This window comes from Sinocyclocheilus rhinocerous, unplaced genomic scaffold (genome assembly GCF_001515625.1).
Source record: "Sinocyclocheilus rhinocerous isolate Xijiao unplaced genomic scaffold, SAMN03320098_v1.1 scaffold1499, whole genome shotgun sequence".
NCBI classification, from domain to species: domain Eukaryota; kingdom Metazoa; phylum Chordata; class Actinopteri; order Cypriniformes; family Cyprinidae; genus Sinocyclocheilus; species Sinocyclocheilus rhinocerous.
Window position 1 is genome coordinate 277,624 of NW_015650016.1, and position 14,325 is coordinate 291,948.

General features: G+C 36.3%; 1 protein-coding gene across 1 annotated transcript in view; it reads right to left on the reverse strand.

Annotated features, from left to right (window-relative positions):
- The window catches only part of LOC107711346 (ubiquitin-conjugating enzyme E2 Q2-like), a 15,829-nt gene extending 2,060 nt beyond the window's left edge, over nucleotides 1-13,769 (reverse strand). Inside the window, exons 1-9 of the mRNA XM_016516331.1 lie at nucleotides 13,560-13,769; nucleotides 8,362-8,418; nucleotides 5,383-5,467; nucleotides 5,250-5,310; nucleotides 3,858-3,948; nucleotides 2,915-2,973; nucleotides 1,888-1,936; nucleotides 1,499-1,594; nucleotides 1,312-1,378 (exon numbers count right to left, since the gene is read on the reverse strand). Of these exons, the coding sequence (XP_016371817.1) occupies nucleotides 1,312-1,378; nucleotides 1,499-1,594; nucleotides 1,888-1,936; nucleotides 2,915-2,973; nucleotides 3,858-3,948; nucleotides 5,250-5,310; nucleotides 5,383-5,467; nucleotides 8,362-8,418; nucleotides 13,560-13,718 (724 nt within the window). The 5' untranslated portion in view covers nucleotides 13,719-13,769. The remainder of the gene's footprint in view (nucleotides 1-1,311; nucleotides 1,379-1,498; nucleotides 1,595-1,887; nucleotides 1,937-2,914; nucleotides 2,974-3,857; nucleotides 3,949-5,249; nucleotides 5,311-5,382; nucleotides 5,468-8,361; nucleotides 8,419-13,559) is intronic.
- Nucleotides 13,770-14,325: the final 556 nt, after the last annotated feature.

The following is a 14,325-nucleotide window of genomic DNA, read 5'->3' on the forward strand; positions in this document are numbered from 1 at the left end:
TAGTAGACAGACAGATAGATAGTAGACAGACAGACAGATAGATAGTAAACAGACACACAGATAGTAGACAGACAGATAGATAGTAGACAGACAGATAGACAGTAGACAGACAGACAGACAGATAGACAGGCAGACAGATAGACAGTAGACAGACAGACAGACAGATAGACAGGCAGACAGATAGACAGATATAAGACAGACAGACAGACAGACAGACAGTAGACAGACAGACAGACAGACAGACAGATATACAGTAGACAGACAGACAGACAGATAGATAGATATACAGTAGACAGACAGACAGACAGACAATAGACAGACAGACAGACAGATATACAGTAGACAGACAGATAGACAGACAGACAGATAGACAGAAGACAGACACAGATAGACAGGCAGACAGATAGACAGTAGACAGACAGACAGTAGACAGACACAGACAGACAGACAGACAGATAGACATATATATATATATAGACAGACAGACGATAGACAGACAGATAAAGAGATTTTTTTTTTTTCAAATTTGATAGGAAATTTTATTTGAATATATAATAATAAAACTGAAAATTATAAGAACATATAATCTGATATAGTCAATATTAACTCCATTAAAATGAATGGAACTGAATTAAATTCCTTTGAATTTTTGCTCATGATTGCTCAAAAATTCATGAAACCTGCACGCTTTCACTTTCGGATGAAAAAAGTGATCAGTTTTTAATGCTCTAATGGTTTGTCAACAGGCAACATATTCATGTTCATCAACAAAATTCAATCCAAAAGTTTTAGAAAAGTTTTTGACACTAATATAACTTCATAGATCATTTAAAGAAAAAGTATTTTTGACACCTAATGGTGCTCATACATACCCGGGTCAAAAATTTACCAGAACACGAAACATGTAACTTAAAAACAAAAATAATAATAGTAAAAAAATCTGTATATTGTGCATTTAAAGCACTTGCAAAGTTTCATTCCTTTAATAAAACCTATGCATTTGTTAGGCATTTTTAAGCATCTCTTCCAGGTCAAAACAGAGCCGAATGCATTATGAGGGTTAAGAATATTTTTTTATAACGTATCATGAACTAAAGGCTTGTCATTAATCCGTAGGAAATCAAACTGATCATTCCATGCTCTTTAAAACTCACAAATCCCTCTTCTGTAATAATGCCTTATTGGTTAAATCAGATGATCTCAGGCAAACTTTTTTTTTTTACGATACTGAAATGGAAATATCTAAACATGATGTGTTTTCCATTTCCAGATATGAATGTTAATTTCATTCGTCAACTGTGAAGATCTTACCATTCTTTTCATGGATCTGCACCAGCGATTTATATGACTGCTGCGCTCTGGCAAGACTGTACTGATTCTGAGAACAGCACAGACAAACGCAAAACAGTTAGTACGAGTGTGTCATAACACAGTATTCTGTTTCTGTTGTGCAATTAAAGTTACATTTCAAATATATAATCAAATGCATAGCGTTCACCTTATTGGCTCCGAACTGCACTCTTGCTTTTCCTTTGACTAAAGTGGCATTTATCTGCATGATGACAGACTCTATGGAGTAGGCACTGCTCCAGCCCTGAGAGCAAACACACACACATCAGTCAGTAAACACACACACACACACCTGTCTGACAGCAGCTGTGTATCAGCACAGTCATAAGAGCTCGTCTCAGGAGTGAGAACATTTTCTCTGACCTTTTTAAATTCAGGAGTTTGATGCAATTTGAAAACATCGGACATTTAACATCTTAAATCCTTGCCTAACATTATAAGGGGACAAATGCATGCATAAACAAATAAATCCATGATGTGACTGGTTTAGTTAAGTTGAGGCGTTTTTAGTCCAGGAGGAAGTTAAAGCAAACGCACCTGTTTAGTGAGCAGCTCCATACACAGAGCTCCTCCGCCAAGAACATACCTGAAATAACACAACCACCGGTCAACCGGGTTTCCTTTATGTTCTGCATAAAGAGCTGAATAATACAAACTCCAGTCCAACGCTGCTTAATAGTTCAGCTAGTACACTGCATGTGTAACAGATATATAATGAATGAATGAATGTGAAGAGTTATGCATTAGTACGAATAAACGCTTCTGCATGCACATTTATAAAGTCTGGTAACACTTTCTATGAAGCTTATTTTATAACGCATTATAAAGGTATTCTAATGAATGCATAATTCATTATAAAAGAAACTTATAATATGTAAATAATCTTAACAACAATTACAATACACTCTAAAACGTATTTGTGGTTATAACTTTTATGAGTGTGATTATTTATAACATGCAATAAACACCACGTTAAATCCTCTTAATTTATAATGGGTTATAAGTCTCATATCTCGACATTATTTATTTAAGATCTGTACAGTATCTTAATGGTATTACAATAAATATAGTTAAAATCAAATGTGCCATATTACACTTTCATCTGATCAGATATCTGATCTTACAGCTGTTTAAGAAAAAATATTATTGTTATTATTATTGTTGTTGTTATTAAGTGGTGTTTGTCTGCTTTAAGTAAAGTAACGAGTCAACAATGGCAAGATATGAGACTCATAATCCATTATAACTATGGGAAATATAATCTATTGTGAGTTAAGTGGATGCATTGTGTTCATTGCGTGTTATAAATCATCATACTCTTAAAAGCTATAAAAACAAACAAGTAAATATTATAATGCATGAAAACTATTGTTACAATTAATCATGAGATGAAACAACATAAGGTTTTTTATAATGCATTATGCATTCATTATAATGCCTTAAGAATACTCTTATAATGTATTATAAACACGGGCTTCATAGACAGTGTTATCAACATAGTACCCCTAACGTAAGGAACACAGCTAACAACAACACAGAAAAAAAGCCTGAGAAGTGATCTTACCCTCCAGACAGGACAGGAGAAACCACACGAACAAACGGAGGATCAAAGGGGAAATTATCCTGCAGACAGACGAGAACAGATTCGCTATTACGGCAAACAAACGTACATATAGATTGTTGTTTTGTTTTTTCATCATAATGCCATGCCAGCTTCTAAAGCTGTTCATGAGGAGAGCCAGGTTTAGTTATTAAAAAAATTATAAAAACTATTAACATTAAAAACAACTAAATAAGATTTCCCCTAAAAATCTTAAGACTAGATTTGGATTTACTTGGTTAAAATCCTTTCCAAAAGTGATAAGTATTCATACATATAATAATTAAGTTGAACAATTATTGTAAGGTAAAAATACAGTTGTCCACAAATCTTGCCGACTCAAAAAAAAAAAAAAAAAAACACATTTTACTTTTACTTGTGAAAACAAAAATATGTATATATGTATGTGACCCTGGACCACAAAACCAGTCTTAAGTGTCAATTTTTTTGAATAAATAATCTTTCCATTGATGTATGGTTTGTTCGGATAGGACAATATTTGGTCGAGATACAACTATTAGAAAATCTGGAATCTGAGGGTGCAAAAAAATCTAAATATTGAGAAAATCATCTTTAAAGTTGTCCAAATGAAGTTCTTAGCAATGCATATTACTAATCAAAAATTAAGTTTTGATATATTTACGGTAGGAAATTTACAAAATATCTTCATGGAACACGATCTTTACTTAATATCCTAATGATTTTGGGCATAAAAGAAAAATCTATAATTTTGACGGCATAAAAGAAAAATCAGTAATTTTGACCCATACAATGTATTGTTTGCTATTGCTACAAATATACCCCAGCGACTTAAGATTGCTTTTGTGCTGCACGGTCACAAATATATCTTTAAAATAAAACACAGGTTTAGGCTGAATTGTGTGCTCAGTAGAGCCAGCGGACTCACTTTGTAGGAGAAGTTGAGGAGGATGTAGTCTATGCCTTCCTTTTCCTTCAGCACTTGCAGGTCGCTGTGTAAAGGACTGTCAGGATCCACACTGAGCACAAGAACACACACACACACACACACACACACACACCTTCAGCTCTCCCGAAACTCTGCCAAGCCTTACACTTCAGCACAGGGCTGGGCCACACCACCAAAAACACTTCACAATGCGTTTCTTCATATCAGCCGATACTGATCATTCTCATGATAAATGCCAAATCTTTATCTCTTTCAAGGTTAAAGGCAGATTTCTTCTGCTGAGCGAAAGACCGAAAGACCAGACAGTTCATTGTGGTTTTAAACAACTCTTTTCCTTCTTTGTCAGAACATGACTAACACTTGCCAAACAGGTCAACATTTCACAAATCTGAGCTACAATATTCAAAACATTTATAATACAATATTTTTTTCTACATCGAAATATGCACGAGTAAACTGAAGTAAAATCCTTTTCAGCCTTTTTTCCTTAAAATACCTTAAATCGATTTCTTAGTATCTGCATCTTCTAAAGGCTGATATGGTTTCAATTTATGTCAATTTATGTTCATTAACAAAAACAGCAACATCTGTAAAAACGGTAACTACCTCATATTTATAGGGTAAAATTGAAATATTCTGACTGTTTGAGTTTTATTAGAATTAACCACTGGTCATTTACAGTATCACACAACTAGATCATGCTAACCAAGGGTAAAATAAAGCAATAAGCCCCGTGAAGCCGTGGTTTACAGTGAATTTATAACAGCTAAGTGGCGTTGTTAGGTATGATGCGAAGCGGAGGCTTATTGCTTTTATAAAACGGTTATTCCATATACGTAGTAAGGTTTCACAGAATAAAACAGAGCAAATAAAAAAAGTGTAATGATATAAATAAAAACAGTATTATAAAACAGATAGTTCCTCAGAAACAGTTGTGGTTCCAACAAAGTGGTTGCCGAGCAACACACAGAAGTAAACAAAGGTGTATGTTACTTTGTAGAGTAATTTACAACAGCTTCGAACGTGGCTCAGCCAATCAGAATCAAGCACCGGAACTATCTGTTTTATAACTATAGTATTTGTATGAAAAACAGCAGCCAAAATACATGCAGTATAAATACAAAAGCACAAATGCTGTAGCTTAATAACAACCATTACTCCTTTAATACTTGTCTACATGAATAATCTAATAAAATTCCACATGCATATCTCACATTTCTGCCACAATAACACAGTGCACTCAGTGTTACTACAGTAAATGCATGTTATCATTCTATCGAGGGCAAAATATATCGTGATAATTATGGTTATCATTTGAGCGCCCAGCAATACTTAAGCAGTAATGTAAAGCCCAGAGGAAGGGTGACTTACGTCCTGAGCTTCACGTGCCACTCGTACAGGCTGTCGTTGACCAGCTCCACAGAGTAGATGCCTGGAAAAGAGACTAAATCAGATCAGAGCGTCGCGCCGGTCGTTCCAGTCGCTCACAGTCACGCTACTTTACCGTTTTTATAACTCTGAGATCGGTAGATCTCCCTGAGCTCCTTCATGAGGCGATCCGACGCTTGAACAGATCCAGACACGGCGCCCTACAGGACCCGACAGAACACACCCCGTCAGACATAAGACAGACAACGTACAGGTGAACTCAAATCAATCCACACAACTCCAGCTCAGATCAATGACAAACCGAGAGAAAGTCTGGGGAGATACTTATAATTTAAGCTTTGTGACCTTTTCAAATGATTTTTATTAATAAAACATAGAAAAGTTCATCTTGAAATTCAGTGAAATTACCTCAAGGGGAATGTGAAGCGCTATTGATTATGATATTGTCATTATTGAATTATATCTCCAAACTGCTGATTAGGGTTGCAAAAAGGTGGAAGATTTCCAGTAAATTTTGGAAATATTCCAGAAATTTTGGAAACTTTTCAGGATTTTTTTGAATATTCCAGGGATTTTTGGAAAGTTTCCGGAAATGTTCCACCCCTTTGCAACCCTACTGCTGATGGGCAAATGTTATTTAATGCATGCTAGCTTATATAGTGAAATCAAGATTAAAATACTAAATAGTTCAAATGCCCCTCAGGCTGTGTTCGGGTCAATCGCATTGGACTAAGATTTACTGACTTTGTTCACACAGGGATTCAATCTTTTTGTCAACTAGTTTTCCTTTAATCAGGACTGGTTTTGTATTTAAATTTGATACCAACTGATTGTAGGCCTTATTCATCTTGGCTCTATTGGTCAAAAATGACCATCCACTGAAAATGAATGAGGGAGATTGGAAAACTGAGAAATATTTAGTGTTCAGAAGCATGTTGATCATGTTCATGTTCACATATGTATTTGTGCCTGCAAACACACTTCTCAAAAAATTAAGGGAACACTTAAATCATATATTGGATCTCAATGAATGAAATATGCAATTTAAAAATCTTTATTTATATACAGTCTATATGTGACAACAGTCAATGGAAACCAAAATCATCAACACACTGAGGGCTGGATTTAAAACACACCAAAAATCAATGTAAAAAACTAAAGTTACAGGCTGATCCAAATAGCATTTTTTTTGTTTGTTTTTTTTGTACAAAATAAAAGCTTTTCAAACCAAGTTTCTTGGTTAAACATTAGAACATGCTAGTGTGATAAACAGTGCACATTTTTTCATATTTTATTTAATATTGACAAAATTATCCACAAATAACGCTTTTTTCACAAAAAAAAAACTGATGTATGTAAGCTCAGATTAATGAGGCCTACGATAAATCAGTTCCAAAAATAAACAAAACCAGTCCTAATTGAAAGAAAACAAGCTGACAAAAAGATTGATACCAATATTAGGTGATAATATTGCATAATGAGATTTAGAAGCAATTTTTTGTAGGCTGGTCATTTTTGACTGGAAATACTAAATTAGGTAGAGGATTTTCAGCACAGAAAAGGGTTAAACAATATCACAGATGTGAGGAAGAAACACATAACAAGGTGGGGGGGGTCCTAAATAGGTACAAAAATGATCCCAAAATGTTTTGGGTAGTTGTTATAGCATGTCTGAGCAAAGTGAGCAAGTTTAAGTCCAAAGCAATGACATTAACTAGCATTTTCAGGAAAAAGAAAATCATCTCCGGGTTAAAATGACTGAACATTAAAGTCAGTTACAGGACACATTTGACAGAAGTGGCTTAATCTTTGAAAACTCTGCAGTCATGATTAGAGTGAACAAGGTCTTACAGAAGCAATAATGTGAGTGCCATTTACATTTCTATACATTTCAGATTCAAAACAGCAAAGTTCACCAGAAGGCGAGTAGTTTGCACGCCTGAACACTTCAATCAACATTTCATTTAGAGCTGTGCAATTAATCCAAATACAGTTTCGATTTCGATCAACGATTATGAAAATACAATAATGGAGATAAAGTGAACGTTATGTGAACGTAAGCAGTTGAGAATGAAAATACGTGTGTAACAGTAAATGGGATCCGTGCGTCTCTTAAAGTGACAGCAGCCTAATATTCCTGCTGAGACTGTGTGCTTAATGTTAATTAAACAACAGAAGACCGAGAGAAAATCACTCACTGCTCTCGACTGAAGGACTTTTGTAGCTTTAATGAGAAACAAAGGAAGTTTAATTCTTACAGAGAAGACTATGCTGTTTTATTTTTCATTCGATTATTCCGTTTCTGTAATAGCTGAATACTTTAGACTTATTTTTTTATTACTGACCGTTTAATTATTTTCAATAATTTCTGAGGACTTTTTTTTTGTTGTTTTTTACTAATATGAGTTACCCTAGTATTCTGCTGCGGTGTTGAGAATTGTGAATTTTCGCTAGTCTCTAAAATGTAGATGTCATCGCAACCTTATTTACAGAAAATAGATGTTTGATATACGTGACCCTAAAGCACAAAACCAGTCATAAGGGTCAATTTTTCAAAATTGAGATTTATGCATCATCTGAAAGCTGAATAAATAATCTTTCCATTGATGTATGGTTTGTTAGGATAGGACAATATTTGGCTGAGACACAACTATTTGAAAATCTGGAATCTGAGGGTGCAAAAAAATCTAAATATTGAGAAAATCATCTTTAAAGTTGTTCAAATTAAGTTCTTAGCAATGCATATTACTAATCAAAAATTAAGTTTTGATATATTTACAGTAGGAGATTTACAAAATATCTTCATGGAACATGATCTTTACTTAATATCCTAATGATTTTTGGCATAAAAGAAAAATGGATAATTTTGACCCATACAATGTATTGTTGGCTATTGCTACAAATATACCCCAGCGACTTAACACTGCTTTTGTGCTGCAGGGTCACATATATCGCTATCTTTAAATAAATAATTTCATTATTTCATCAACATTCACTCTGACATCAAACCGAACCTCTTGCATCTAATCAGGACTGTGAGACAAAAGCCTCTATTTGAAACATAAGGAAAGTCCCTTACCGAGTGAGCACTTACATTCAAGTGGTCCTGCCGCTGGTTCTTGCGGATCTTCTCCAGGATGGCCAGGTTTTCCTGCAGAAACACAGGGGACCCTAATATTTTTGCATGCTATTCAAAAGAACAATGCTGTGTAACATATTTTCATAATCATACTTCAAAACACGTTATCTTCTGAAATTATCTGTCTTTTGTGCTCACGTGAAGGATGCACATATCAAAACCTCACATCCTGATGCTGCACCACATCAATTCATACTAAATATTCACTTTATCTGTAAACTCTTGCACTGCGGCTATAAGGAACGTCATTATTTGTGTGCGTTTAAGTGGCTGCAGCAAAAAGTCAACTGGAATCTGCAGGCCAAATATAAACCTACCACATCTTCTGTAATTTAAGCATTTTTTTAATCATCTGAAATGTGCTGCAAGAGACTTATATAATGCATTTAACATTAAGCATGCAAAACAGTTATAAAGTGCACATATTTGGATTGGTGCCGAATGAGAAAGATTCATAGTTCACTCGTGGGCCATTCTACAGAACTGGTGCAAATTTATCTTAATATGCATTTAAAAATCATTTCAGTATTCAAATCTGAGATGTTTACCAAGATCCTATTGAAACCCACAATAATATTTAAAATATCAGTAAGCTTAATATATATATAAAATCAGCGTTTATTGGGTACTTTCAATTGGGAGGTGGCTGTCCCGAACCCTAACCCCTTAATTTCAACTTGTGAAAATATTGAAATCATTTTATTCCATTGTTGTTTTTAAAAAATATTTAATGAAATAGTTAAAAAATATTTATTTTATATTTTCTTTGTAAATTATGAAACTTTCCGCATTTTCATGTCACTCACTACCGAAACAATGGATGTTTTAGTCCACTGGCTGAGACTGAAATTAACTACACATTTATGATCAGGAAATATTAATGTGTCTCTCTCATAGCTACAGGTAGATAGTAGATAGGCCTCACCATTTTTAGATAAATGTGTTCAAAAGTCTGAAAAATCTGTGTGTAACTGTAAGGAACGTCACTAGCAAACACTTTTTTTCTGCAATTAATCACACTTTTTTGGGAGTTATTCCATATTAATTTTTATGTGTGTACAACTGTTCAGAACTGTGCTAGCTAACCATGTGCTGTTTAGCATCTTTGAGATAGGTTCAAAAGTATCTAAAATTGTCACTAGCGAAACATTTGGTGGAGTTTCGGTGACATCTTTGTTTTTTTTTGGCTGTTATCCCATAAAATTGTTTTTTCTGCAATTAAGCACACTTTTTTGTGAGTTATTCTATATCATTTAATTTTTATGCGTGTACAACTGTTCAGAACAGAGTTTCGGTGACATCTTTGTTTTGTTTTTTGGCTGTTATCCCATAAAATTGTCACTACCGAAACATGTCATCATGACAAAACGGAACACATAATCCTTTATTTAGGGGAAATACTAATATTTTAGTACAATTATGCAAATATTTAGTATTTTAGTATGTTTTAGTAGTGTTTAGAAGTATGCGAGTTAAAATTCTGTATTGTGATGTGGTCGCTACCGAAACATGGGAGGTTTTATCAAAAAATAAAGCATACTGAATTATCAACTAAGTTGTTATGAGAGTGTTTGGTTCAGTGTATATTCAAACTAATGAATCCTTAACTGTGAAATCAGTATGATCAACTCTGTGCCTTTTACAAAGAAAAACTGGATTAAAAATACAACAAATCTCATGAATTACACTTGAAATGTTGTTAAAAATGTAATTGTTATTGATTTACTTCTGAAAAAAAATTTAATAAAAATAGCAAAAAAATATATTTACAATGTAGATGTAAGCAAAATCTTAATAGGTCAATATAACTTTTTATGAACCTGTTTAAGTCGTCAGTGCAGGTGAGGCGAGTCTTGCTCAGAACACAACAGGAGCAGATCAAATTCAAAGCTTTAGCTTAAAAGAACCCAGCTTCTGAAGTGTACGTGATCAGTCTGAGCTCACTCAGTAGTGCACACTCATATTACACCATTTGGTTTGTTGTGTAACGCTCTACTCGATTACAGTGGAGCTAGGCTGGTAATTACTATTTACTGCTGTTCAAAGCATCATGATTACAACACCTGCTCTGCTCTGCAGCACACGGCTATCACTGAGATCACACACAAATGGAAGAGATTACTAATTACCTGATTTACTGTCACACACAACCTCCTAATGAGAAGACAAGTTAGATATGACTTAAAGTAAGGGAAGATCTGGATCCTGCAATGAAAGCGCTGGATGATATTACGGCAATATCTTTACCATATGATACGATACTGTTATTCCTCGTGATACTCATTTACTATTAATGGGGAAGGAAATGCTTTGATGTTTGTTAGACCTTGAGAATAAATGGAAATAGATCTTGTTCGTTCACAATTAAACTCGGACGAGTAGCTACCTTTTAATTTAAATCCAGTTCATTTTTCCCTAAATTCTGTGTTTCACGATTTCACACAAGTTTATCATAAAATTGTGTCAAATGAAATCAATAAATACAACTTTAACAATCTTTTACATTGTAATCAAATGAAAATGTAACTAACCTGCGACGAAACATTGCCGTTTTATTTCTGTCAAATAAGATGCTGCACAACAGAACTGTATAAATTAAAATACGGGAAAAAAATAAACATACAATTGCTTTTTTTTATTATTATTAAACAGTGGTTTACTGAACAAATTGCTCTCTTTAAATAAATTTAATAAATTTTCTTAGGGATAAAAATCTTCCTCAGTTTATGCTCTAAACTATTACTATAAGGTTACAATTAACAACAGAGGCAGAGCCCAAACTTAAATTTAATTATTATTTATATTTAAATATAATAATCAATACTCAACTTAAAAAAAATAATAATAAAATGTACGCAAACATGTAAATTGCACATAATGCAGTTTGTTATTGCAATTTACACAGTGGCTGTCATAACTGGTTTATAACAGATTTATTTAAACATACATTAAATATTTAAGATATTACTAAAGGTCCTTGCACACTGAGTCCGAAATTTTCGTATGCGTTTTTCCATTTTTTTTTTCGTATTCGTCATCCTTTCCTATCAAAATGCTTGCTACGGATGCGAAAACGCAGAAAACCGAACCTGGTCCAAATTTTTTTATGACGGACGAAAGTTTCGGAGGCAGTGTGTAAACGTGATTGACACAACGTGAGGTCGTATTTATTTTTCAACGTGCGAAAAATTTCGGACGAAAAATTCGGACACAGTGTGCAGAGACCTTAGAGACCAGTGTGCTCTTCTCTAGACTTCATTTATCGCGCACTAACGAGCTGTGGACACTGATGACTTCCAGAGGGAAATTAAATGCTACGTGACATTTTGTTTACAAGCGGTTTTATTGCCGTCTTTCCGCAGTTGCAAAGCCCAAACTTAAATTTAATTATTATTTATATTTAAATATAATAATCAATACTCAACTTAAAAAAAATAATAATAAAATGTACGCAAACATGTAAATTGCACATAATGCAGTTTGTTATTGCAATTTACACAGTGGCTGTCATAACTGGTTTATAACAGATTTATTTAAACATACATTAAATATTTAAGATATTACTAAAGGTCCTTGCACACTGAGTCCGAAATTTTCGTATGCGTTTTTCCATTTTTTTTTTTTCGTATTCGTCATCCTTTCCTATCAAAATGCTTGCTACGGATGCGAAAACGCAGAAAACCGAACCTGGTCCGAATTTTTTTATGACGGACGAAAGTTTCGGAGGCAGTGTGTAAACGTGATTGACACAACGTGAGGTCGTATTTATTTTTCAACGTGCGAAAAATTTCGGACGAAAAATTCGGACACAGTGTGCAGAGACCTTAGAGACCAGTGTGCTCTTCTCTAGACTTCATTTATCGCGCACTAACGAGCTGTGGACACTGATGACTTCCAGAGGGAAATTAAATGCTACGTGACATTTTGTTTACAAGCGGTTTTATTGCCGTCTTTCCGTGGCTGAAACACTGTTTGAGCGATTACACGAGGCGTGAGATGTTCATTCATGTTTATTTCGCGTTTAAACTAGTAGTAAAGATGATTGCGCCGAGGCGTTTATACAGAGATCGGTCACGACACAACGCGTCAAAACTAGAGGTCGACCGATGTATCGGTTTGCCGATTAATCGGCACCGATAGTTTTTTGCTGGAACTAGAGGTCGGGAACCTATGGCTCCCCGGCGATTCGTAGCTTTGTGGTAATAGCGAAAAGAAAGATTTTTTGAACAGCAGAAAAAGTGTAAAAGTATGTAAAAAAGGGACAGGACTGAAACATATACTTTGTTTTATACTTTGAAACATTTCGCCGGTTACTTTCGCTTTTTCCGCGCAGCTCTCAGCGGGTGGGACTGTTAGCGTTATTAATAAAGGAACGTGAATGAATGAGACAAAAAAGAGCGGGGCATTCTTGATATTAAAAAGACAGACAGTATTAAAAACTCAAATCCGCGAAACAGAACTCAATCCGCTTCTGACTGGATGTTTTCTGCGCGCGAGGTCCGAGTGGAACACCGACAAGCATAGCAGATTTGTCTTCGGTGGCGCACCTAAAACGGTAAAAACATGGAGTGTCAAAATGCCTGCACTGGTGTGTATTCACATAAATACGGTCGGCACCGTGCATTAAGAGAAGAGAAACCGGAGAGAGAGGCGGACAAAAGAAGAAGAGGTGCGCCGCTGTTTCTGTGGGTGTCAGCGCGGGAATGAAGCTCCTCACGCGGCGAACGCGTCTCCCGTCAGCTCCCCGGAGCTCTGTGTCGGTTTACCGCGCAGATCCGGAGTCCGTGTGTCAGAGGTGTGGATGTGGGCGCAGGATCCCGTGTGAGTCCGGAGCGGAAGCGCTTCTTCTCTGGGGTTTAAAGATCATATCGTCATGTAAATGCTGTTGATAGCAGTACATTCTCTGCTTCTGTTGCTTCCTCTGCTGTTCCTGAAGCTTTACATTTTACCTGTCCATCTATGATTTATGATATGTACCATTCTCTTATTCGGTTGCCGAACATTCGGTGCATCCCTAGTTAAAACATCGCTGTATTTGTTCGGTACACATGCGCACCCAACCGAAGGATACGTGTACCGATACACCCCTAACATTGAGTAAAACTGTCCATAAACTGAATCTCAATCTGATATCATTTATTAAATGTGCTTACCAGTGTGCTGCTCCTCCTGACGTCCTCCAGCCGCTCCAGCACTTGCGTCAGGCTCGGGTCATCGGACTCCACGCACCATATCGGCGGCGTCGACGGGTAGGACTCCTGAAAGAGCAGTCGGCAGGTAACTGGCAAGATTTCAGCGAGACGAGACCTCATTACCCATAAGCGATAATGTAAAACTGTGAAGTGCACGATGGACTGGATCAGTTGTTCTCAAGATCTGCTTAAAGGCACAATATGTAATTTTCGCTGCTAGAGGGCGTGATAAACAAAGAGGCAAAGGCGTAGTTTGATGACGGCGTGACTGAGTGTGGAATCATGGGAGTTGTGGTCTTCATCCCCACAGCCGATGCAATCCGACGGGACTCGGGCAGAAATCATGTTCATGGATGAGCTAATGAACGAGGCACTGAACGAGCGCGACACATGGCTGGAAAGCACCGGAGCTTTTATTATGCCACAGTCGAGCGCTTCCGCTGCTTCCGGTTACCGCGCAGATCCGGAGTCCGTGTGTCAGAGGTGTGGATGTGGGCGCAGGATCCCGTGTGAGTCCGGAGCGGAAGCGCTTCTTCTCTGGGGTTTAAAGATGGAGGCGCGCCTGGAGGACCCACAGTCCCAGCATGCACCGCGGCCGCGACATCTCATCGCGCCAATAGTATCCCGCTGCAGACCCGCAGCACCAGCAGTTTCAGAACCGCAGCCACAGAACCGGAAGTGAGGGGCGGAGCTTACGTTCTTAACAGAGGAGCGCCACCTTACGGGT